We start from the raw sequence: 24,887 nt of genomic DNA on the forward strand, positions 1-24,887 counted from the left end.
TAATTGACAGGGTGCATTTTTGTTTAAAAAAATGTTATGAGCATTCACAAAGGTACAGTCTTTGTAGCAAAATGATTTTTGATGCAGTTTTTAGCATTCCAGTGAGGAAGGTAGGCACATAACATCAATATACATAACTCTCAAGGTTTCACTTGTTTTTTTAATATAAATATATATATATTTCTTTAAACAGGATTTTTTTTGATGGAGGCCCTGTTTCAGAATATAATAACAAGTTAAGTTTGGTGTGCTTGCAGCCACTGTAGAAACCCACAGAGGCATGGCACATGAGCCAGCAAATGGTGTGGTAAATTAAATTCTTGTGCAAACAGTGCAAATCAACAGCCAGTGTTCACAGAGATGAACACGAGTGCAAGTTGTGGCTGCAAACAAACACATCAAACCATTCCACACTGAGTTAGGGGAGGAAGTGTCACACGGCTGGGATGTGAGTGTAAGCTTTGTATGCATAGAGCTATAGAGCTGCATAACATTTCACATGAGAATAAACGCTGAGCTAATGTTGAACGTGACTAAAAAAGAAGGTAGCTATCAAGTCAAGATCCTCCTGGTGGCCACGAAGAAGGCCATCACAAAGAAAAGGCTTAAGACTGATGCTCTGTCTTATAAACAGTGGCTTTTAATCATAGATGAGATACACTACAAACAAAAAGTTAAGGATATTTTTAATTTTTGGGCTATTTTTTTCAGTATGGATTCTTGCACAGTGCTTTTCACTTTTTTGAGTGTGAATTGAATTGAAACACATTTTTTTAATGACCAGACATAGTTTTATTTACAAATGGCAAAAACAACAAAAAAAGTGACAAAAAAAAAAAAAGAAATATCCTTAACTTTTTGTTTGTAGTGTACTTGCCATGGAGCATCTTACATATAAACTGAAGTTGAAAGAAAATGTCTTTATGAAAAACTGGGGAAAATGGCCGACATTCAGAGACAAATGTACTTAAACATATTCTGACACCAACACAGGCTGTTCTTTTCATTTGTTTGTTTTTCTGTTCTTTTGTTTGTTTTCCTGCTCCTCAACCTGAGGAGATTGTATTGTACTGATAAAAATAAAAAATAAAGAAAAATTAATGAATTAGATAGATAAATAAGTAAGTAAGTAAGTAAGTAAGTAAATAAATAAATAAATAAATACATAAATAAATAAAATAAAAATAAAAAAATAAGAAGGTAGAAAGAAAAAAGTGTGCTAAATCATGGGTGTAGTAATGAAGACTTTAGAAATAGGAAGGATCACAAGGCCAAATTTTCAAGATGCTATCATACTATCATTTTATTTACTTGAACATTTCCTTATATATTACATCCTCCGTTGCTTGCTATATATTGATGCAAAATAAAACACTATGTGGTACTTTGCAGCAGCTATATAAAGGAAGCCATTTAGAAGTTCTCATTTTTAGAATAAGACTGAGGTCTGTCCTTGGTAACAGTGATAGCAGTTAAAGCCCTGGTCAACGTACACACACACACACATATACACACACACACACACACTCACACACTGGCTAAATAAAGACGCTTTGTCTGGTATGATTATCTGACAGTGGGGTGCTTATGTCAAGGTTTAATGAAGTGTCTCAGCAGGCAGTAATGAAGACGGTCGCCTGTAATGCTGTCATTAAGTCCAACCTGCAGACAGAGCCTCTGTGGCCGCTATGTCTAAATGAAGTCTGTGAAATGTTCACACTCAAAACTCCCACTATAAAAACAGATCTTTCTTCTGACCTGCTGCTACCTGGTTCTCAACTTTGTATTAGTGGAACTTCAATCTTCAAGTTTAACTTCACCCGAGTCCACCCACTGCATGATCCTGAATCCTGAGTGCTAAAAGAGGGTGAGTGGAGGTGTGGATGGAAGTGACAGAAATAGTTCAGGTACAGCCACAGGACAAAGAATCACACGACACTTATGCAGAACCATATTAGAGTTTGAAAGGCTAGTTTGGGTTTTTGTACCGCTTTATAAAAAAAAAAAAAAAAAATCACTTTTGGTTTAAGCCGCTTCCTCTGGTTGTCATATGGAACTGACGCCCTGAAGCACTCTTGACTTCCCAAACAAAAAGAATAATTCTGTTGCCAATGTTTGTTGTTGTGTTTTAACCTGCTATTTTAGAATCAAACCGACAAAGTAATCGATTGAGGCAGCACTTTCGCGAGGAAAAATTACATCCCCGGCAGGAGTCTGATTGTTCCGGATAAAAGCGATAAAACAGATTCAGTTCCCTGTCACAAAATGATTAAGGTTTGGCAGACTCTAAATGAAGGACAAGGGGGCCACACACCTCTGATTAGAGGCATTACTGTTGGTTTTTTATACAAATTGTCTAACATTGAGTGATCTACAGTGTTTGACTCTTTTTCAGCATCATGGTGGGAGGGCTAGAGCGGATTTTAAAGCAGAAAGTGGTGTGTTGAGCCATTTTCAATGATCGAATGCAGATTTTTATATATCATACTAAACACTAAACAGTAAAGGGTCAATACACGGTATTCAAAATCTCTCTGACAGGACATTTTAGAGATAATTTGACAGATTAGTATTGCTAAATGACCCACATTTTTACTTTTGAATTCATTTTTGCTTTAGTTGGACCATAAGGGATTATCCAAAACAAGGAGCTACTTTAAATTGAAATAAATGTTGGAATGGCAATCAATTAAAGTTCGCTCTCTGACGGGACATTACTGTGTTTTGACCCTCAAGCAGGCTGTTTTGTTTAGTATCACTTGAACAATATTAGCAATACTAAGTAACATTTCCTTCAGAAGGTGACTATATATCATATAATTTCCAAAAATATAAAATCCTTGCTAAATATTTGTTTTTTGGAAGCTAAATGGTAACTAGATCATGGAAATCTGACACCCCCAGTACTGCTTCTCAATGGGTGAACGGAATGACTTTTTATCTTCTATCTGAAAAAGTTAAGTTACACAACAAAGAACAGACTTGACAAGTTTTGGAAAATATGGACCATTTTCTACAACTTTCTTGGAAATAATAATATACCTGTTGATGGCTGGATGGATGACAGAAATTGATAGATATTGTATTTTATTTAATCTGATTTTTTTTTTCTTTTCTGTAATATGATTATTTGTTGTTTCTTTCTTGTGTGTGCACTTTGTATTTTTATTTACCTATGTACTCTTTCTGTGCCTTGCTGTTTATTTGTAACTTGTATTGATTTAAAAGAAGAAATCTCAGACAATGAATGATAAATACCTTCTAAAAATCTTTAGCGCTGCAGCAAAACAATCACTCGAAAATGGCTTCAGTTGCTGGGGGACTGGTTGAAAATTGTTGATAAAATTCCCAAAATAGAGAGATTAACATTTATGCTGAGGCTGCAAGCTGAACTTTGCATGATACGATGGGGCAAATGGATTGGTTTCTTTAAAGACAAGTAATGTGTGGTTTGTCTCATAGTCCTGTGAAGTGATGTGTGAACTGCTGCTCTAAAAATTTGATTGTGTAACTTGATTGATGTTTCATAACTGTAACCTGAATAATCTTTACTATTGGATTATGTCTATTGTCTGTTGTCTATCGCCGATTGTTTGTTATGTTTTGTGTAACAAAACAATAAATAAGTGTAAAAAAAAAAAAAGAAGAAATCTCAATAAATACATGTCTAAAAAAAAAAGATGACCATCTATAAAAAAACCTTTTTATAGCTAGTTTTGTCACTAATTGTCTCTGAACTATGTGAAAACATGAAAACATGTAGCCTGATAAACTCATATAATATCATCTTATCACTTTATCATGACACATTAATAAAAACAAAAGTAAAATAATAAAAAATAAAAATAAATAATATAAATAATAATAAATAAATAAATAAATAAATGAATAAATAAAAACATTATAAATAAATAAATAAATAATAATAAATAAAAAAATAAAAGTTCAATACAGAAAAAGTACAGAAAAGATGACTGTGCAATAGCAAAAAAGCTTCAGCATAAAATGTTTACTGCTCTGAAGTGAAATGTGACTTGACTTGAAAATGTGTGTTAGCCTTTTTCTTTGTATTTTTCAGTAAATTAATTGTGCACTGTACAGAAGACATAAGGATAAAGTACAACACACTCTTCAACACGGACACACACTGTACATTATATTCAGCTAATAAGACTTGGCTTCAGACACTTGAAAAGTGAAGATGAGAAGAAATAAGAGTTGGCAGCTCTAATAGATCAGGCTGTTGAAACGTCTAACCTAAGTGGAGGTGGTTGTGGTTGATGGTCAGCCGAGGCAAGGCATCATTTCTCATCTTTCAAGCGCAAGTCTTTGAAATGTAAATCATATTTTTCTTCTTTTGTAAACTTTGCAGCAATTAGTCTGGAGGTTTTTGACACTATACAGCAGTGCTTCCCAACCTCTTATTTTGAGGGACCCAAAAAAAAAAAAGTTAAAGCATTGTGACACAATTTAAAAAAAGCTTTTTTTTTTAAACATAACTTACGAAAAATGTAAGCATTCCTGATCACCACCACTTTATACTATTTTACTGAATAAATAAACTAGGAATTTCAATGAAATACTGTATTTGATAAATGGCAACTGATGAATGTTTTTTGAAAGAACTGAAATGCATGAAATCAATTTGGTGACTTTCTTGCTACCCACTTGTGGGTCGCCGCCCACTCTTTTGAAAGTGGATTCTATAGGAGAGCATGTAAAGTTGCAGAAAGTTTAAGGTATTTATGAACAAGTTTTTATTTTACACTTTTCTTTCACAACATGAAGTACTTTTACTGCCAGCTACCCAGACATCTGGACTTTGTTGGTCCAAAACACCTACTATGTATTCATTCACACCCTGAGGCAAACTTTCATTATGTGTGGTGTAACATATACATTTAACAAATCGCACCTGTCTGATGGCGTGCAGCAGCTTGCCGTAGGAGTAGAGGATGACACTAAACGGCAGGACCAGGCAGAATGTGAACAGGCAGACGATGTAGGAGATATTATTTGCCGTCTTGGTTTTCCAGTCCACGGAGCAGGTGGTACCAGGACCTTCAGGCCCGTATCTGCTCCAACCCAGCAGCGGAGGAACAGTCCAGGCCACAGAGTAGATCCAGGAGAAGCAAATGCCCGCAAGCGCTGGACGGTAGTCTCTGCCATCGGCAATGGTGGGCGCCATCATGGTGCAGTAGCGCTCGTAGGACAAAACAGCGAGGGAAATCAGGGACACGATGCCTGCGTAGAGAATGAGCACATAATAATAACTAGGGATGCACTGATTCCCCTTTTTTCCTGACCGAGTACAAGTACGACTACTTACATTTGAGTACTTGCCGATACTGAGTACCGATACGAGTACTTAATAATCCCATTCCAGTTCTTAGTTCCTTTTGTAAATGTGTTTTATTGTCGTTGTCATTAGTCTGACTGGAAAAAGTGCTGCTACTGACATTTAATGTGTTGGAATGAGCGTTTCACAATTAATCCACCAGGGGGCACCGCTCTGAATGAACTATACTGGACAAATACTATGAAGAAGAGTGAAGTTTTTTGAGAAGAAGAAAGTCAGAAATAACAAACATGGAGACGACAGAGGCAACACTAATGTGATACTAATATTGCAGTGTTTTCACTGGTAAGGTTTAAAAGCTTAGCTTCAGCAGGAAGAGAAAAGAGAAATGAGTGATAAGCTTCGTTTTCACTTCCACTGGCGGCGGTCCGCACCGCTCCGTACTCCCGGTGGTATTCTCCGTCTGGGTACTCATCCGCCAGCACCTGGAAAACGGATGGAATGTACACAGAGGACGGACAGAACGCTGCATCCGTATCGGTCTGTGTCTTTAACGTTACTGTCAGTCAGCGTTACTTTTATCACCGTCATTTATTTGGTTAAATCTCCACACTCTTCACACTCCACACACATTATTCCACCACCGCGTACCTGCTGCACTGAACTGTGAATGTCACACGGCCGTAAGTGGTATCAGTGCATTTGAATCGGATATCTTTTGCGAGTACGAATACAAGTACACACACTGAGTATCCGAGCCAATGCCCGATACTCGTATCAGTATTGGTGCATCCCTAATAATAACCACATCATTAACAACATCATCTGGAGCTCCACAAGGCTGCGTACTCTCACCACTCCTTTACATAACGTCACAAACAACTGTAAAAGTCATTTTCCAAACTATCATATTGTTATTTTCCGAACCATCATATTGTCAAATTTGCATATGACTTTTATTGTGAGCTTGTCAAGAGATACAGAAACTTCGTACTGTTCAGAACTATTTTTCAAACTGATGCACTGAAGTCTTTTTACAGTTAAATGTCACTAAAACCAATGACATGTGCATTGATTTTAGACACCATCACCCTGAACCTGCAAATACCAAAATCAGTGAGGCTGTTTGCATGACCAAATATGATAAGTGGGAGTAATCAGATAATTGTAATTGTTTACATGCACTTCAGAAATGTGACAATCAAAAATCCTGGTTTAGACGCTAAAGTCCATTATTGGATTTCTTTTGGAGTACGTACGTACATTGTGATGGTAGACTCAAACTTCATGTTCAACCTCCACTCATGTTTGACTATATAACTTCCATTTTCTACGATTATTTTAATTGTGTTTACTCATGCACAAACATAAAAGAATGAAATAAATCAGATTAACCTGTATTCGTGCAGTAAACCGTCAGAGTATTGAGGAGAAATCCAGGTGAGTTAATCTGATTTCTCATAATCAGATTACTGCAGTTATCTGATAAAGCAGATCAGATTATCCTGTTTACATGATCACTTGAGTATTCTGATGACTCCAGAAATTGGATAATAATCTGAGTATTGGTGTGCATGTTAACGGGCTCAATAATTATAAGTATTTGGGCACCATAATTGACGACAATCTGTCATTCAACAACAACAACACTGACATGTTAGTCAGGAGGGGGTCAGCTGCATTTGAGGAAACTAGGTAAATTCCAGGTGGACACATTCCTGATGACTGTCTTATACATCTTTTATTGAGTCAATTATCACATTTTCTTTCATTTGCTGATTTGTATCTATCAATCTGAAACAAAAACAACTCATTAACCAGAATTAGTCAGCAGTAAAATCATTATTACTCACTAAAAATCTCTTTCAGAATTATACAATAACCAGGTGTCAAAGAAGGCAAAATCTCTGTCTGAACGTACAGTCACGGAAAAAAATTTTAGACCACCTCTTGTTTTCTTCAATTTCTTGTTCATTTTAATGCCTGGTACAACTAAAGATACATTTGTTTGAACAAATATAATGATAACAACAAAAATAGCTCATAAGAGTTTAATTTCAGAGCTGATATCTATCCATTTTCCATGTTTTCTAGATAATAACCAAAATTACTTCAGTTCTTACATCAATAGCTATGGCATTGTACTGACAAAAACAGTGCTTTTAGGCATTCCATGTTTTCGTTTCTGTCTGTTTTAGTCACATGACACACACAGGAGTTAGTACTTGATTGCATAACCATTGTTCTTGATAACTTTTGATGGTCTAATAATTTTTTCCGCGACTGTAAGTTCCACCTCTAAACAGCACAGGTAGCATTATCAGTACTTTTCATTTTATTGAAGTATGGGCTTTTATTGCAGCACCAATTTTTATGACTGTCGTCTTGTGTCTCATTTTGTTATTGTCATTGTTGTTTCTTGTTTTTTAATTACTACTGCGGCAGAAACAATGCCCCCCCCACACACACACACACACACACACACACACACCTGGGACAAATCAAGGTCTTGAATCTTGATACAAATAAAGACTTAGAGGCAAAACACAATGGTTTTACTGTTAAATTTGTCAAACTTTTGGATGAGTTTAGTTGTTTTTAGTTTTTTGAAATGTCATTTTTATGTTTACATGCACGGAACCATTATTTTGGTCTTATTTATTTGCCTTTTGTAGTCATTGTTGCAGAAAAACTGTCAAAACAAAGAGACCAGTTCAGCTGCTGATTTATGTGTTGTGCTCTCCATTATTAATCTGCTGACGGAGTGGAACTGAACATATTTGTAATGACAGTGAAAGAAAATGCTGTGTATTAATGCTTCTTTTAAAGTTCCGCTGAGGCTGGGAGACATTGTATTGTGCATTATCGAAAGCATTAATACTTGTCATTGTTTCTTTTAAATATATAAATATACATGTTATTTGAAAGGAAACTGATAAATTTGACTCTCTTGTACTTTCTTTTTTTTTTTTTTTTTTTCTGTTATTTCTACACCAGGGGTGGCTGACACGTTTCACTTCTTTGCAGCATCAGTAGGCAGAAATCAGAAAAAAAAAAAAAAAGAAGTGAATTTGTCAGAAAATGTAAATACACACATTCCTCTCTGTCATAGCCATGGACGGTAGAAAATATAATGCAACCTGCTGCAGCACGATGGAAATGTGAAACCAAAATGTCATCATTAGGGGAGCAAGGTTATTATCGTTAACAAAAACTAACGAAATGACGAAAACTAGAATTGTAAAAACATTTCCGTTAACTGAAATAAATAAAAACTACAATTAAAAGAAAAAACGATAACAAACTAAAACTGTATTGTGTGCTTACAAAACTAACTGAAACGGATAAAATTATGGATAAAATTCCCTTCATTTTCATCTTTGTCAGTATCAGATTGATACGAAATCGATTTATTTCGCTCGCTTTATTTCGGTCCGTCACTTCTTGTCACTTGTGGTTTAGAGTCGTCTTCTCGTCCCCACTCTACCTGGAAACATAGAGACTAAAGTTGGGAGAAAGCAGCAGAGTCCTTTATTTGAATATGACAGCGAAGAAGATAAAAGATACGACAAAACTAAAACTAAACTGAACTAAAACTAAGCATTTACAAAAAAAAAAGAAAACTAATAAACACTAGCAAACCTGCTCTAAAAATGAATTAAAACTAACTGAATTAGAGAAAAAAAAGTAAAAACTAAATAAAACTAAACTATAGTGAAAAATCCAAAACTATTATAACCTAGTAGGGGAGCTGCCATGATGCTTCTGTGATGAGCCCACGCGTTCCAATAGTCGTACCATCATACTTTAAGCATATTAGAAGAAAATGGACATTTATTGTTCCAATAAGTCCAATTATGTGAAACATACCAGATGCTGTACTACATCCAGTTGCATCATGCAGCATGTGTTTTTTCTGTTGCTTTTCCTTTATACAATTGACTGCATGTGAGTAAAGCTGCTACATTTCAGTAAATTGTGGCTGGAAGGTCAAAGTTCAGGGTGCAAGAACAGAACAGAATGTGCTGTTCTGTCCTCTGTATACAACAGAACATAGACAAAGCAGCTGAATCACATAGAAGTAGAACGTATCTGGTTTAGAACGCAGAGTCTGTGCAGTACAGACACATCTGAGTCTTGATGATGATTGGTTATTACACCTGTCAATCATCTGTTTTTTGTGGATTGATCGAAGTTTTCTGGCACAGGGACAGATTAGTAATCAAACAGAGGTCGACTGAGGGTAGATTATTAAAGGCAATGATGGTTTGGGGCAGAAAAAAAATCTAAATTGATTCATCAACATTTGACTATCTATCTATCTATCTATCTATCTATCTATCTATCTATCTATCTATCTATCTATCTATCTATCTATCTATCTATCTATCTATCTATCTATCTGTCTGTCTGTCTGTCTGTCTGTCTGTCTGTCTGTCTGTCTGTCTGTCTGTCTGTCTGTCTGTCTGTCAGGATTTCACTTACTAATTATTGGAAACAGGATATAAGTTGAAATGAAGATCTAAATCAAGTCAGTAAATAAATATATAAATATGAATCATCAAACATCAAGCTCAAAGTTATAAATAAATGTAGAACTGAACATCATGCTGACTGTAAAAAATATCCAAGAGGTTTTTTTTTTGTTTTTTTTGTTTTTGAGCTCTTAATTTTTAAATCTAAAGTCAATAATTCCATTTGTTCATCTTCTATCAGCACCAACTTGCACTGATACTGATAGTTTATAAAATTGTCATGGGTTAGAGAATGACTGGACTCACGTGCATGGTGCTGAAGGAAGAAATGGGTTTTATTAACAGAGTAATGAGAACAAGGGAATCAAACTAAACCTGAGGGCGGAAATAAACAGAGTCTGTGGGGAGAAGAGGATTGAGGTGGTGGTGAGTCTGGGTGAGTCTATGGAGGTGAGGAGGTACGAGGTGGCATGATAATAAGTTTTTGGAAGAATGAGGTGAAATGGGATGAAATGATCTGGCACCGCAGAGGAGTCTTTATAGACTGATAATGCAGGTGTGCTCCATGTGGTGCGGTGCACAGCAGGTGAGTTGGATTGTTGAGGGAGGGGTCAGCAGTCACGCCGGAGCGGACTGTCACAAAAATGTCTTATCAACACTGATTAATCGGTCAATCTCTAAAGTCGACTTTAGATAAATGAAAAATTACCACCTACTGACAATTCAATGTTTGTCTGTCCTGGAGCTGATAAAAATAAGTTTTTGTCATTTTTGGCTAAAACGTGGTGTAAATTTGACTGTACTGCATTTCACAGGTACATACACAATACATCACAACCAAATGTCATTTATATAAAAGCGGTATTTAAGATTTTTGCTTTATTTTATATTTGAAATCAAGAAGGGGTAGAATCTGAATATGATGAAGTAACAAGTGATTTTGATCCATTATTTACTAGAGAACAAGGTCTAAAATAACTTATTCTGATCAATTTTGAGAGAAAATATGGAGAAAGAAGGTTAAAATGTCAGTGTGGTGTAAATGTAAAAACTTTGTGGAAAAAAAAAAAAAAAACATTTGAAAGAGGAGTTTTATAAGTTTTGAATGGCTGCCTCGATGACCTTAAACATCGAATAACAACAGCGATCAGCTCAGTGGATTGTGATATGCTGATATGCGTCTGGGAGGAATTCTCTTATCGCACTGATGTTGCCTGTGCTGCAGGTGGTGGACACAATGAATACTTGTAAGACAGGAAATTAAAGTTGGTTGTGAGTAGAATACTTGCGACCCTCCTGGAGTTTTCTGTTGCTTTTTCTTATTAAGATACTGCGTAATGAAATCGGTTCATTCTTTTTGAATAACCCTGTACATATATATAATTAACTTTGTATTCTCATTAAACATGTAATGCTGTCAGTGTTATGAATCGGTAGAATTATGTTTGTCTAGTCAACTCTACAAGGTCTCAGGAGCGTGCAATGCTTTGTTTTGTGGTTACATATTTCACATTTTCAAGCAAATTCAGTCTTTTTGTCAGTAGTGGAAAGTGTTTTCAATGACATAAAAACAAATTAAAAGCAACATGTACATTTGCACAAAACTACTGCATGCTTTAAAAGATGAAGCATCATCTCCAAGTCACTGATCCACACATAACCTATTTATTTATTTACATTATTATGTAATAGCCACAACTTACAGCATTTTCAATCAGACCTTATTAAAGGCCAGCGCAGTAAATTGCAAAATTGTGACTGAGGTTACCATTACATCATCAGTTATGGAGTAAACCATGAAGACATGCCTACTGAAGCCCAAACACAGACTCTGGTAACACTGATTCGCAGTGGAGGCAGACAGCTGCACAGCTCTGAGCAGACTTTCTCTACATATTAATCGCTAATTAATCCCTGCTGAAGCAACCAAATCTGAAATCAGGTCTAATCAGCATATAGGGACTTAAGTGCTGGTTCTGGGCCACTTTACCTCTTCCAGATGCAGAGGATTTGATTACAGACAATTAGCGCAGAGCGACATGCTTCTCATTGGCGGGTGACCAGAGTGTCTCTAGTGTGGACAGGACATGTGGTCATGAACAATATGAGCAAAGTGTGAGGACAATGGGAATGTCTGTTTGTACACACTAGGTTCTAAACTGAAAGCGTTACATGTGCATGTGTCTGAGGTTGTGCATGGGTGAGGAGGTTGTATGAGTGCTGCTGTCTGTTCATTACTGATGCACTCTGGTTACATAAAGCACACACTCTAAGTCTAACCTCTGGGGTCAAACAGATAATTATTTAACAAACTGCATTGAAGCCCCCTACTCTTCGTGGTAAATAAAATGCCTTTGTTGATGTCTGAAGAACACTTGAATGAATATGGATGAACACGAAGACACGACTATTCCAAAAGGTTGAAAGGTTTCTATTATGTAACAATGATTTCAAAGCTGCTTTTCTCTTTTGTGCTGTTTAAACTGTCAGGTCTCATGCATTACATACATGTTCATTTCCTTTTTAATTGTAAGGTCTTGACTTAATGTGTAATAATGTTGTTGCAATTTTCACAAATGTGTAATCAGTCTTAGTTGTCCCCTCTTTTTTGTTTATGACTACATCAGTGAACTGGTTCATGCATGAATAATGGAGGATTTCTCAGTTTTTGCAGAATTGTGCCAGCACTGAACTGAATTTTACTTTTTTTTTTTAAATATATGTTTTATGGAAGTCTTACTTACCAACTATCCGCCATACAACAAAGGATTAAAAACGGCTATAAGCCCACTGATGACAGTATGTCTTTTTTTGGATTGGCTTAATGAGTTATGCTACATCTAAGATGAATTATTACAAAAATTATAAGAAATAAATAATTGTTAAAAATGAGAATAACAGTACATGCTCTGATGGAAGGCAACATATAACACACAACACATGCACCTTACTACTACCTGTATATATCCTATTCATTGTACATACCTCTCATCTGTAATATAGAGTTAGCTTTTGTATATTTCTTTTTGTATATTCTGTTCATTTCAGAAGTTCTAGTAGTACTTTAGTAGCACGTGTGTATTAATATTTTATTCTGAAGCCTTTGCACAGTCCTGCTTTTTCTTAATATTCTGTGTGATATTTTTTTTCCTATACAGTCCCTTTTGCACTAAGTGTTTTGCTGTTAAACTGAACTGAGCTGCTAAACTGATTTTCATTATTCCTGTGACAATGACAATAAAGATCTATTCTATTCTATTCTATTCTATTCTATTCTATTCTATTCTATTCTATTCTATTCTATTCTATGTAACTTGTACTGTGTGGATGTGTAAAGTCGGAATTAATTAATTAAATACAGCACTGTGTAAACGTGCCTAAACATTGTTCAACATCTAAATCACAGGTGTCAAACATGCGGCCCAGGGGCCAAATCCGGCCCGCCAAAGGGTCCAGTTCGGCCCGTGGGATGAATTTGTGAAATGCAAAAATTACACTAAGATATGACCAATCCTTTTGGTTCAGGTTCCACATTCAGACCATTTCAATCTCAAGTGGGCAGGACCAGTCAAATACTATCATAATAACACACAAATAATGATAACTCCAAATTATTCTCTTTCATAATATAAATATTTTCATGTATTTACACTAAAACAAAGTATAATTTTGCAAAAAATGTAAATAACCTGAACAAATATGAACAACCTGAAATGTCTTAAGAGAAGTAAGTACAATTTTAACAAGATTCTGTCTGTTATTAAATGTTTTGTGTGCTTGTACATCCACTGTGATCTGTACATTATAATGTACATGTGTAAATGTTAAATTGAGGCTGGATATTGATCAAAATATGCTTATTTTTTTCAGTTTGTTCATGTTATTCACATTGTTTGAAAGGATAGTATGTAGATGTAAACTTTTTTCATAATGTAAATGTACTTTTTTCACTCTGAAACATACAGAAAAGTTTGACGTTGACATTATTTATACGCTATTATGTTATATTGTTATATATGTTATGTTATTTTACTGGTTCAGCCCGCTTCAAATCAAATTTAGCTGAATGTGGCCCCTGAAATAAAATGAGTTTGACACCCCTGATCTAAATAATCCTTTAAAAATACCACAGATGACACATCATTGTATTTTAGTGTAATTTAAGTCAGCTGTTGCCTGATGTCCACATATGTAGATGGCTGGTTCTTGAGGTGTAAAACTTATTTGACTCTAAATTCATCTTTGCAAGGCATGATCAGGGTTTAACCTGCAATTAAAATTAAAACTACAGATGTCAAAATCTTCTATAGTTCTTTGCTGTCAGTCCAAATCTAAAGACTAAATATAAATACAGATGTCCTGTTGTTTTGTGGGATTATGGAAATGTGAGATTCTGTGCTGACACATGAAGTGGAGCAGTAGAGTCATGTCCAGGTCACAACTGACAGAATCTGATCAGCGATTCTTAATGGCATCTGTCAATCATATATTGACCCCAACTACATGCTTGAAAAAAATCCTGTGATTAGACCAAACTGGGGCCTCATGGGATAGATTTTGTACAGTCTGAAAATACAGGCAAATAGTAGATGCTGAAGTCTTCTCAGAACACCTCTATTACAATATGCTCAATATGGAATTTCTACTAAAATTCAAAATTCTCTGTCAAACTTAATCTGAACTGTCTCCGTCCCCGATTTGACTTGTTTTAACATGATAATCATCACTTTCTTAAATCACATAATTATGAAAACTCTTAAAATAAACCTGAACCACTTGAAGGCAGTGTTTGAGCAAGGACATGTTCAACAGTTTCCTGCACAGACTAACATTAACCTCCTAAGACCCAGCTATGGGCTTTCTGTCCATATCTGTGGACAAGAGTTTCACAACTTAAAAAAAAAAAAGAAAGAAAATAAAATTGTCCGTCACAAAAGACATTCCATAAAAATTTTAAAAACTGCATCTGAAAAAACTGTTGCATCATGATGTTTCCAATATAGGCACTTATTTAATAAAAAAAAAAAAAAAAAAATTGTACTTTGCTGACATTTCCTGGGTCTTGGGAGGTTATTTATCTTATTGGATAGTTTTTCAATTAAATATTTTTCATGACCATTACTGTTGACCAACTTGGTGTTACCTATTAGAGCTGCACAATATATCATTTGAGCATCTTCATCGCAATGTACGTGTGCGCAATAGTCACATCGCAGATCCTTCAATGTCGGAGGCAAATGAACTCAGCATGTTCTCATCTAATTTCCACCTGGGTACCTGACACACACTGGGCGCAGCGATCCACCAATCGCAATCGTTCTTAGTCAGTTTGCCGAAGCAGACCATGCCCCTACACATGGAGTGAGTCGCTGGTAAAAACATTGTCTATATTGTCTATAATTGTAGCACTGTGTGATGTTATTCTGCTTGGTTTAGTTATTGATGGATAAAGGGACATACTGTGCATTGTGTCCAAGAAGTCATCTATAGTTTTTAGTTTAGTTGGATTTAATAGGTCAATATTAAAATCGCCACAGGTAAATAATATTGTTTCTTTTACAGGGGAAAATAGTTTCTCCATCCATTCACTGAATAGTTCAATACTTGAACCAGGTGATCGATATACACAGCTTATAATATTTTTCTTCTTTTCATTGTGGATCTCTACAGTCATACATTCCATCGTTCCATCTATTTCTATTGTCATCTCTGTTAAGACCATACAGTTTACTGATTTATGAATACATAGCACAACCCCACCCCCCATTTTCTTTTTTCTGTTCATATACTGTATCTTAAGTCATAATCATCTAGACAAAAGTCAATACCTTTTTTCAATGTTAAACCAGGTTTCTGTGATGGCAATGATACTGAGTGGATGAGTGAATTGTTGTGAATATTCTTTGATGGAATTAAACTTTTATACATACTTCTGCTGTTAAAATGTATAACTGACAACTTACCTACTGATTAGATATCATTTTCATACGCTCTTGGGTGAAATAATTGCAATCTGTTGCTGTGGTTGAAAGAAAGTTATTATCAGGACCTATCTCTGTTCGTGGATCCATTGAAAAACGAGCAACGAACAAGAGAAAATCACTGAGGGGGGTGGGGGGGTTGGGGGGTGTAGAGTGAAAGTGAAACTAAAGAGGCTTTACTAGTTCCTCTATTGCCACATTTCCACTACGTGGAACTGGTTCGACTCTGCCTGTCTCCCGTTGTTGTGCACCTCATTTCCTTTCCCCTACCTTTGGAAACTTGTATTTGAGGGGATACAACGTTTGTTGCCCGCACCAGAACCGGAACTGGGCCTGGATGACGGCCTGGTGTTCACTCTGCTGCTACATTCACAAGCGCCAGTAAGTAACGTATCAAATGAGTCACATGCTGTGGACAAATGTTTGAGCATATTGGAAGGATTCCACCCTTTTAAAGAAATGGAAGCTTTGCAGGTGTTACATGTGGACCTGGTGTCGTCTTTTTGGACTGTTTCTGTGTCAACGCCATGTTGGCTACGTTCCGACCGTACGCGTGACGTCATCGTGCATGCGCAACAAAGGTGGAATCGATGAGCAGAACTGTTAAGCAGGCAGGCAAATGATTCCAAGGAATCGAGCTTCTGGGATCCGGTTCTCAAAAAGAACTGGTTCTGGATTCCCATCCCTAGTGTTTTCACTAGTAAGGTTTAAAAGCGAAGCTTCAGCAGGTAGGGAAAAGATAAATGAGTGATAAGTTTCATTTTCACTTCTGCTGGCAGTGGTCTGCACCGCTCCGTACCCCCGGCCCAGCCCTGGGTAGTTGTTCTAAATCTGTCAGTAGTTTTTCTCTAACTCACACAGTCGTTCTTGAACAGATCCTCTACCTCGATGTTTCCCGCTGGTATTCTCCATCTGGGTACACATCCACAAGCACCTGGAAAACGGATGGAATGTATGCAGAGGACGGACAGAACGCTGCGTCTGTATGTCTGTGTCTTTAACGTTACTTACAGTCAGCGTTACTTTTATCACCGTCATTTATTTTGAAAAATCTCCACACTCTTCACACTCCCCACACATTATTCCACTGCCGCGTACCTGCTGCACTGAACTGTGAATGTCACACGGCCGTAAGTGGTATCGGTGCATTTGTATCGGATTACTTTTATGAGTATGAATTCAAGTACACACACTGAGTATCAGAGCCGATGCCTGATACTGGTATCGGATCAGTGCATCCTTAATTTTTGCCATTCAAGGTAATAACTGTTACACTGTTATTATAGATCTGCCTCGATGTGCTTTGGAGAACTCTATTAGAATACAGTGACATTGAATGGGGTTGAATTAACTGTCCACAAATGGACACCACACATGAAAGAGTTTATTGATTATGAAAGTTGCAGATCATTTTTGTTAAATGGCCTGAATCTCTAATTGAGATACCAAAAAGAAAAAAAAAAAAAAAAAAAGGGCAACTTCTCTTAACAGCTCCCTCTTTCTCCAGTCGTTTGGTGTAATGTCTGTAGCGTCTGTGCTCGGAGCCAGGTGAGCATTCTGGGAGCGCCTCAGACCCTAATGCTGGCTTTGATTCAAACATGGCCCCCTTTGATTCTCCACCATGCATTTTAATGGGCTTTTCACCTGAGGTCTGATTTGTCTTCCCCAGCCCTAGAGTGGTGTGGAATAGATTTATGGTAAAATGAATGACCCCCTCATCACCACCACTACCACCACCTCCACCTCCTCCATCCGAGCCCTGACTCAGCACACACGCTAATCATCTTTCATTGTCTCTTGTGCTCTTTTTTTTCTCCATCTCATCTCAGTCTTTTCAGTCTCTCTCTCTCTCTCTAAGTCTTATTCCCGACCTGCTTTACCCTTTTCGACTCTTTCGCTTCAGATCTATCTAAGGGCAAAAGCAAAAACACTCAACACCATTTCTCTTAGTGTTACACAGTTGCCCTCTCAGCACAACTTCCAACAGTCTGTTAGAGCATTTGGATTCACTTTTACTGCAGCCCTGTGCAGTAATCATGTTCCTTTGACATTAGAGGGACGTGAAATCTGGTCATCAGTTTGCAATCTGATTTCCTCAGCCTCCTTTCATCTCTTAAAAAGGACAGTTTCTTGGCCATGAACATATGCTGCAAGAATACATTGTGTGCAACAAATATTACAAACAGTGCAGTATAAGTGTTCTGAGATTAAAGATCACTGCAGCAGTGCACCACAACAATAGAATCCTGTGTGGCCTGAAAACTTCAAATAAGCAAAGCACGGTAAAGTTTTGGACTGGAAACTTATTACCGACATTTTACAGTCACTGGGTTTCTACAGAGCATGCTATCCAGCGATCTAATCTTGTGTATAATTTGATTTATTCAACGATCCTTATAAATGTCAACTTCTCTTCCTCAATTTCAACCCAATTGCTAGGAAAAAATGCTACTACTGTATGTTTTTGTGAGCAATGATTATAATACCAGCCTTTGCAAACTAGAAATATGTTTCATTATGCATTTCTACACATGTTGCGGGGTGGGTGGGTGGGGGGGTTCTCCAAATCCAGAAACTTGACTCCAGTAGGTTATTAATCGAGAATCAAGAGGCCGCTCAATATTCACACCTCTACTTGTAATCAGGGTGGACTTTGTCCAAAAAAAAAAAAAAAAAAAGGGGGGGGGGGTTTACCTCCACCAACGATGTTATGTTTTCATTGGGGTTTGTCTGTCTTTGTTTGTTTGTTTGTTTGTTTGACTGTTAGCAAGATAACTCAAATAGTTATGGATGGATTTTGATGAAATTTTCAATAAATGTTGATACTGGCACAAGGAAAAAAGGATAAAATTTTGGTGGTGATTGGGGGGGAGGGGTACTGATCTGCCTTGGCAGAGGTCTGTGCTCTGAGTGCTTTTCTAGTTTTATTTTCGGGGTGGGGGGGGGTGGGGGGCAATAACACTGACATGAAACGAAAGTGAAACTTTTCCTCCATTTTTCAGTGGATCTTACACAAAATTTTCACAACTTCTAACTGGACCCCCTCCACTCCTCTATGGGCCCCCACAAATTCTGGGATGAATTTGTCACGTTTACCCCCCCTTTACAGCACCCCACTGCATGGGGACATTTGCGAATTGTGAGACTGCCGACAGTTCGGTTCAGGTGAACGTTAGTGCCAGTAACGTAGGATATAGGTGTAAGAAAACTGTCACAACCTGCCTGTTATTTCATTTGGTTGGTTGTCCCCCCCCCCCGAGGATGAAATTCATTGAGCAGAAGTAGGGATGTAAAAACCAGAGAGGGGGGGGGGGTTGATCCCCCCATCTCCCCCAAAAAATCGCACCCTGCTTGTAATGATAATTTCTATATAGTTTAAGTAAAGTGTATGTAATGAGGTGGGTCACACAGACTCTGGTATTGAAAAATCCACAAATATTTTAACTCCATATCTGTGGTAAGTTAAAAAAAAATCAAAAACACAAAAAAAAAACCCTATGGTGCCATTTTTTATTTTATTTGGCAACTTATGTTTCAATTCCAGACAAAGTTGGAATAATTCAGATGCATTCCTCATTTTATTCCTATTTATGCACATCAGTAATCACCTCTGACAAGGTATAATGATTACATGCTGAGTCCATTTACATGCACTCTAAAATCTGATCAGTATCTAATTTCTGGAAATATAAAGTGATTGTGTAAACAATATAATCTGATATGTTTCATCAGACAACGGCAGTTATCTGATCATGAGAAATTACTCAAACATATCTCAATTTCTCCACAATACTCTGATGTCTTCATGCATTTATGGTTAATCTGATTTATTTCAATCTGTTACATCTCTGCATATGTAAAAAAAAAAAAAAAAAAAAAAAAAAAAAACAAGTTGTAGAAAACAGAGGTGACACTCACAACATGAGTGGAAGACAATAACAAATAGTCTGAGTCTACCGTCAACCACGTATGTATGTATTCTGAAAGAAATCCAGAATAGAAACATGTAAACCAGGGTTTTCTGTTAGCTTTGTAATTATTACAATTATCTCATTACTCCCACTTATCTGATTTTTTATGGTCATGTAAATGGGTTCACTACAGAGTCCTAGCTACACTTCATCAAGAATAAATCGCATTATCACAGTCATTTTATGTGAAGAGGTAAAAAAAAAAAACAACAACTTTATGGGCAACAGTGTATTTCAATTCTAAATCGTTGTAATCTGATGTGGTCTTTTGAAAACACTTAAAGAAAATCTAAAAAAGAAAATCTTTGTTAATGAAGTAGTAGCAGGGATATAATATGTGCACTAATATAGAGATGTAAGAATGTAATAAAATAGTTAATACAAAAAATATTTTATCTTAACATATCTTATCTTGAAGGCTTATCTGATTCACACTCTATGCTAAAGCGCTTATAAAATGTCTCAGTGGTTGCTGTCTTACTTTATCATGTTCTAACTATGAAGAAAAGCTTAAAACCACAAATAAACTGAGACATTTATCACACAATTTTTGTTCTTTTTCTTCATGCTGCATAAAGCATGAAGACAAAATACAGAAAAAGAATATTAATTGATCTCTAAATTTAAAAAATCACTGACTCCAGGTATGTTTTTGTCTTGATATGTCTTGTTCCATCCTTCAAGGTTCTCCTATTTTATCAGTTTCATCTTTATGCATCTTTTACAAGTCTTTTCTTCTTCTTCCATCCTTTATGAATAATTTAAATAACTGCAAACCATTTGAATTGATAAAGAACAGATTGCAAATATAATAAACATTTGATAATGATTTGATATTTATCATGATCATTTCCTATATACTCATATATACACTTATATGAGACTGTTTATTGTAGCAAAATTTTATCACACACATAGGTAACTTTTCTTACAATTTAGCGCTATATAAATAAAATTTGATTTGATTTGATAACACCACTTTGGCCTTAATGGCGAGATGACACATGTTATGGGTTAACTCCATATCTGTGATTTGCAAAAAAACAAAAAAATTACAATGCCATTTTAAAAATTTTCATTCATTCCTTTTCTGAAGCCGTTTTATCCTCACTAGGGTCATAGGGGTCCCTTGGAGCCTATCCCAGCTACTTATGGGCAAAGGCGGGGTACACCCTGGACATGTCACCAGTTCATCGCAGGGTTGACGTATAGAGACAAATAATCACATTCACATCTGTAGGCAACTTAGATTAACCAATTAACCTATCAGTGCATGTCTTTGGATGGTGGGAGGAGCCAGAGTACTTGGAGAGAACCCACACAGACATGGGGAGAACATGCAAACTCTGCCCCCATCAACTAGAGTTGGAATTGAACCCAGGACCTTCTTGCTGTGAGGAACAAGCACTATCCACTGCACCACCATGTCACCCTTTTTTTTTTTTTTTTTTTCATTTGAATATTTTTTATTTTATTTTGGCAAATTAGGCTTCCATTTGACCAAATATTTCAGGTGTTACTTAACATTTACATCCACAAATACTGACTCTACCCTATTTCAGCTTTATTCCACTGGACTGTGTGAAAGAAAAGATGAATAGGAGAATAGGAGAGGGAATAAAGAGTCCTCTTTTATTTCCTGATGAGCGTATTCCTGTAGGAGTGAAGTGATGAGGCTTGATTACTGTCTGCCCTCCATCGTTCCATCGTCTTGGCCTGCATGGTTCACTCAGTCCGGTTTGGCCTCAGTAACAGCAGCAGGGTGGACAATGTGTCATTAGTGCATTAACAAACAGAACGGACTATCTTTGCGCTCACAGGCCAAGAGGTGAAACCAGAGGGGAGAGTTTTGTTTCCACTTGAGCCCTGCTATCCCAGAGTAGATCAATTTTCATTTCCAGATAGCCTACAGTCATCATGTGTGGTCACAGACTCTCTTAACAGGGGGATGTGTGTTCCTAAAAATCTACATAAGGCAGAATACATAAGACAAGACACAGTAGTGCTCTTCAGCAGCTGAATCACATCTAAGTGTAGTCCGCTTTGCATAATCATCATATTTGAGAGCAAATCTACCATTACTTTCTACACTCATATGCATTTCTAATGGTTGTTACATAAAGTTGGACAAAGATGCAATGCAATTCACACTAAACATCCACCTCAGGCAGTAATTATTTATGGTACTAAAAACACAACTTTGCTTGACCTTTGAGTTCAGCTCAGTTTTGCATATATTACAATCCGAATCCTCACGCAAAAGAAGCTACTTTTGTATTGTATTCAATCTAAGAAACACCAGCACTTTATTTCTTACTCTGCTGTTTAAATCAGCGAGAGGCAAGAACTTTCAGATTGAATTTCTCTTTGTTTTTTCACCCATCTGATCACATCGTCTGCCATCACTCAATCCCTCCAGAGCCGCTCTGATACATCTTAAATGCATCTCGACCAGTCTTCAAGAGCCAAAAATTCAATCTCATTCAGGTCTCTTCACCACTGAGCTTTTGAGCCACTTGCTTACAGTGTTTGATACTACTGGTTATTGCGTGCCATTGTTTATTTATTTCTTATTTATCTTTTTTGTGCTGCCGCAGCAGATCCTTCTAGTCTGTAGTGAAATAGTGAAAGTTCTCAAGTCACGGATGAAATGAAACTCGTCTCAGAGTGAATGTCAGTTTGGTGAAAGATGCACTTGTAACTTTCAGGGTTGTATTGGAAAGTTGTTGACCCTGCCAGCAGCTGTGTAATGATTTTATAGAGGAGTTTACTTGGAATTGGAAAAAAAAAAAAGGACTCAGGAGGGTGAAAACAGTCTGAGAAAATGCCTCATTGCAAGACCAGACTCTAAAGAGCAAATAAGAAGAAACAAAAAGAGAGCAGAGAAGGAGGAGAGACCTGTGTTTAGATCTATTAGATAATTTATTATTACATGCATCTCCATTGTAAGCAGAGATCATTTCTAATTTTCAATGGGCTGAAGAATGCTGACAGACAAAGCACAGTCACTCCCAATCATCTGTGTCTTTATGTGATTCTGTTAATCAAAAATTACTGAGCCGAGGACACGACATCCATCAGTCGTGGATGGTCCAGGTTAGTTCCTTATTCTACAAATTCACATCAAGTCACAGGTGTGTTTCCAACCTCACCAGATCACTGACTGCAGCCTTAAAATTCAAAGACCCCCCCCCCACAAAACCTCTAGGGATCTACATAAGAGTCTAGGCACAGATTTATAATGCATTATAATCTGAAATGCTTTTTCCATGTCATTTATCATTATTTTATGTTTATTTCCACTGCATGTCCCTACTTTCCAAAAAGAAATTGCTTCCTCTTTTCCTCTGGGGTAAAAAAACAAACAAACAAAAAAAAAACATCTGCAGCTGCATCTTAAAAACAATATTATTTATGTTTCTAAAGTACTGTATATTCTTTTATAATGGCAATGCTGCGATAAGAGAGGAGAGCTTTGCACCTTCACAAGTTAATGGGATTTTGATAGAATTGACTGGAGAATGAAATTGTTTAATAGGATTTTAATCAATGCCATTTTGTTTTAAGTAGGGTTTGTGTTGCCCGGAGCTGCAGGCGCTGAATTCATTTGCAAGTTGCACCCTGCAGCAAAATTACACATATCTACACAAAAGATTTTTTCCCGTTCATTTCTCTGGCGCACACCAACAGTTTTGTGGATAAACCATGCAGAGTCCGCTTTTGGAACATTTTACACTTATAGAGTTTTTACAGAAAAGATCGATAATTGGCAGAGGTCCTATGTGAGATGAGAAGTACCAATACTTTAAGAGGAGAAACGTAACGATATTCTATAAAAGATGTTTCCGTTAGAGGTTAAACGTGTGTCAACCCTGTCACATGACAAATGGAAATGGAGATGTGCTTACCCAAAAATGCGTTGATGAACCCGTACCAAACGCACCCAGCGCGTCCGATGAGCCACCGCCCCTGGGTGCTGGCGGCGAAGCTGAACGGGGTGCCCAACACACTGACCAGCAGGTCGCTGGCTGAGATGCTCACCAGCAGGAGGTTCATAGGCGTGCGCAAAGCCCGGTACCGGCAAAACAGCGTGAGCACGAGGAAGTTGCTGAGGAACCCGAAGGTGCCGATGAAGCCGAGGCACACCGCGACCACTAGGTGCCCGGTCGGGGTCAGGGATGGAGGAGGAAGAGAGCCGGACACCTCTTCGTACGCGTCCGTTGTCGTCTCTGCTGTGCCACCGACTCCTCCCCCGGGACAGTGCGCACAGATCAGGCTCACGTTGGAAACTATCATACCGGGCTGAACCGCGAAGTTTGGACCAACCCGAAGTTTCCAAAGCGGGACAGAACTATTAGGTCACGGCGCCGTTTACTCGGTCAACCCATCTGGAACCGCGGGGGCGCACGATGGAGTCCTGGTCTGCACCATGAAACAGGTTCTAGGAAAAGAAGGAAAAGAACATGAAACGCGCTGTATGCTGCGATTCCCAGTCTACAGGACCTAGTTGGCAAATGAGTGAGCGTTTAGAGAGCAGACGCGGGTGTCATGTTAGATCCGCCCCTCCGCCGTGCGCTCCTGGTTCCACAGAGGTGCGCTTCGTCTCGTGCGCGGCCACCGTTTAAGTGCGCCTGAGCTTTTATCACCCATAGCGCCTTGAAACGCCACGAGGGACAGGAAAACTCAAGTCAAGCTGGTGGGGTTTGTGTGTTGTGTGTGTGTGTGTGTGTGTGTGTGTGTGTGTGTGTGTGTGTGTGTGTGTGTGAGTGCGAGTGAGTAAGAGTCTCCACAATCAGACTCTACCCATCAGAGAAGAAGAGAAGAAGAAACAGCAAAAAAAAAAAAAAAAAAAAGGGAAACTGTTCAGAGACAGGTATGACGGAGAGGTTCAGAATTCCTTCTTACATTAGCCGATGAAAACCTTTGAGATCGAAGGAAATCCTTTTACCTGCGTTTAATTGAAAGACTAACACTGATTCCTCACATCAGGAATGGAGGAGTAGTTCTATATAGTACCTGACAAGAAATCATTATGTCATCCCCTCAGGGGCACAGGCTGACTGTCTAAGCCTTTACAAAATACTCACTAATCATTTCAACTGGAATAACACATGATAGATAGATAGATAGATAGATAGATAGATAGATAGATAGATAGATA

The 24,887-nt window shown here is 37.5% G+C and overlaps 1 protein-coding gene across 1 annotated transcript in view; it reads right to left on the reverse strand.

Annotated features, from left to right (window-relative positions):
- The window catches only part of tmtopsb (teleost multiple tissue opsin b), a 71,649-nt gene extending 47,438 nt beyond the window's left edge, over positions 1-24,211 (reverse strand). Inside the window, exons 1-2 of the mRNA XM_030123876.1 lie at positions 23,635-24,211; positions 4,916-5,244 (exon numbers count right to left, since the gene is read on the reverse strand). Coding sequence (XP_029979736.1) covers positions 4,916-5,244; positions 23,635-24,022 — 717 coding nt within the window. The 5' untranslated portion in view covers positions 24,023-24,211. The remainder of the gene's footprint in view (positions 1-4,915; positions 5,245-23,634) is intronic.
- Between the last annotated feature and the right edge of the window lie 676 nt (positions 24,212-24,887).

This window comes from Sphaeramia orbicularis, chromosome 20 (assembly GCF_902148855.1).
Source record: "Sphaeramia orbicularis chromosome 20, fSphaOr1.1, whole genome shotgun sequence".
In the NCBI taxonomy this organism is placed as follows: domain Eukaryota; kingdom Metazoa; phylum Chordata; class Actinopteri; order Kurtiformes; family Apogonidae; genus Sphaeramia; species Sphaeramia orbicularis.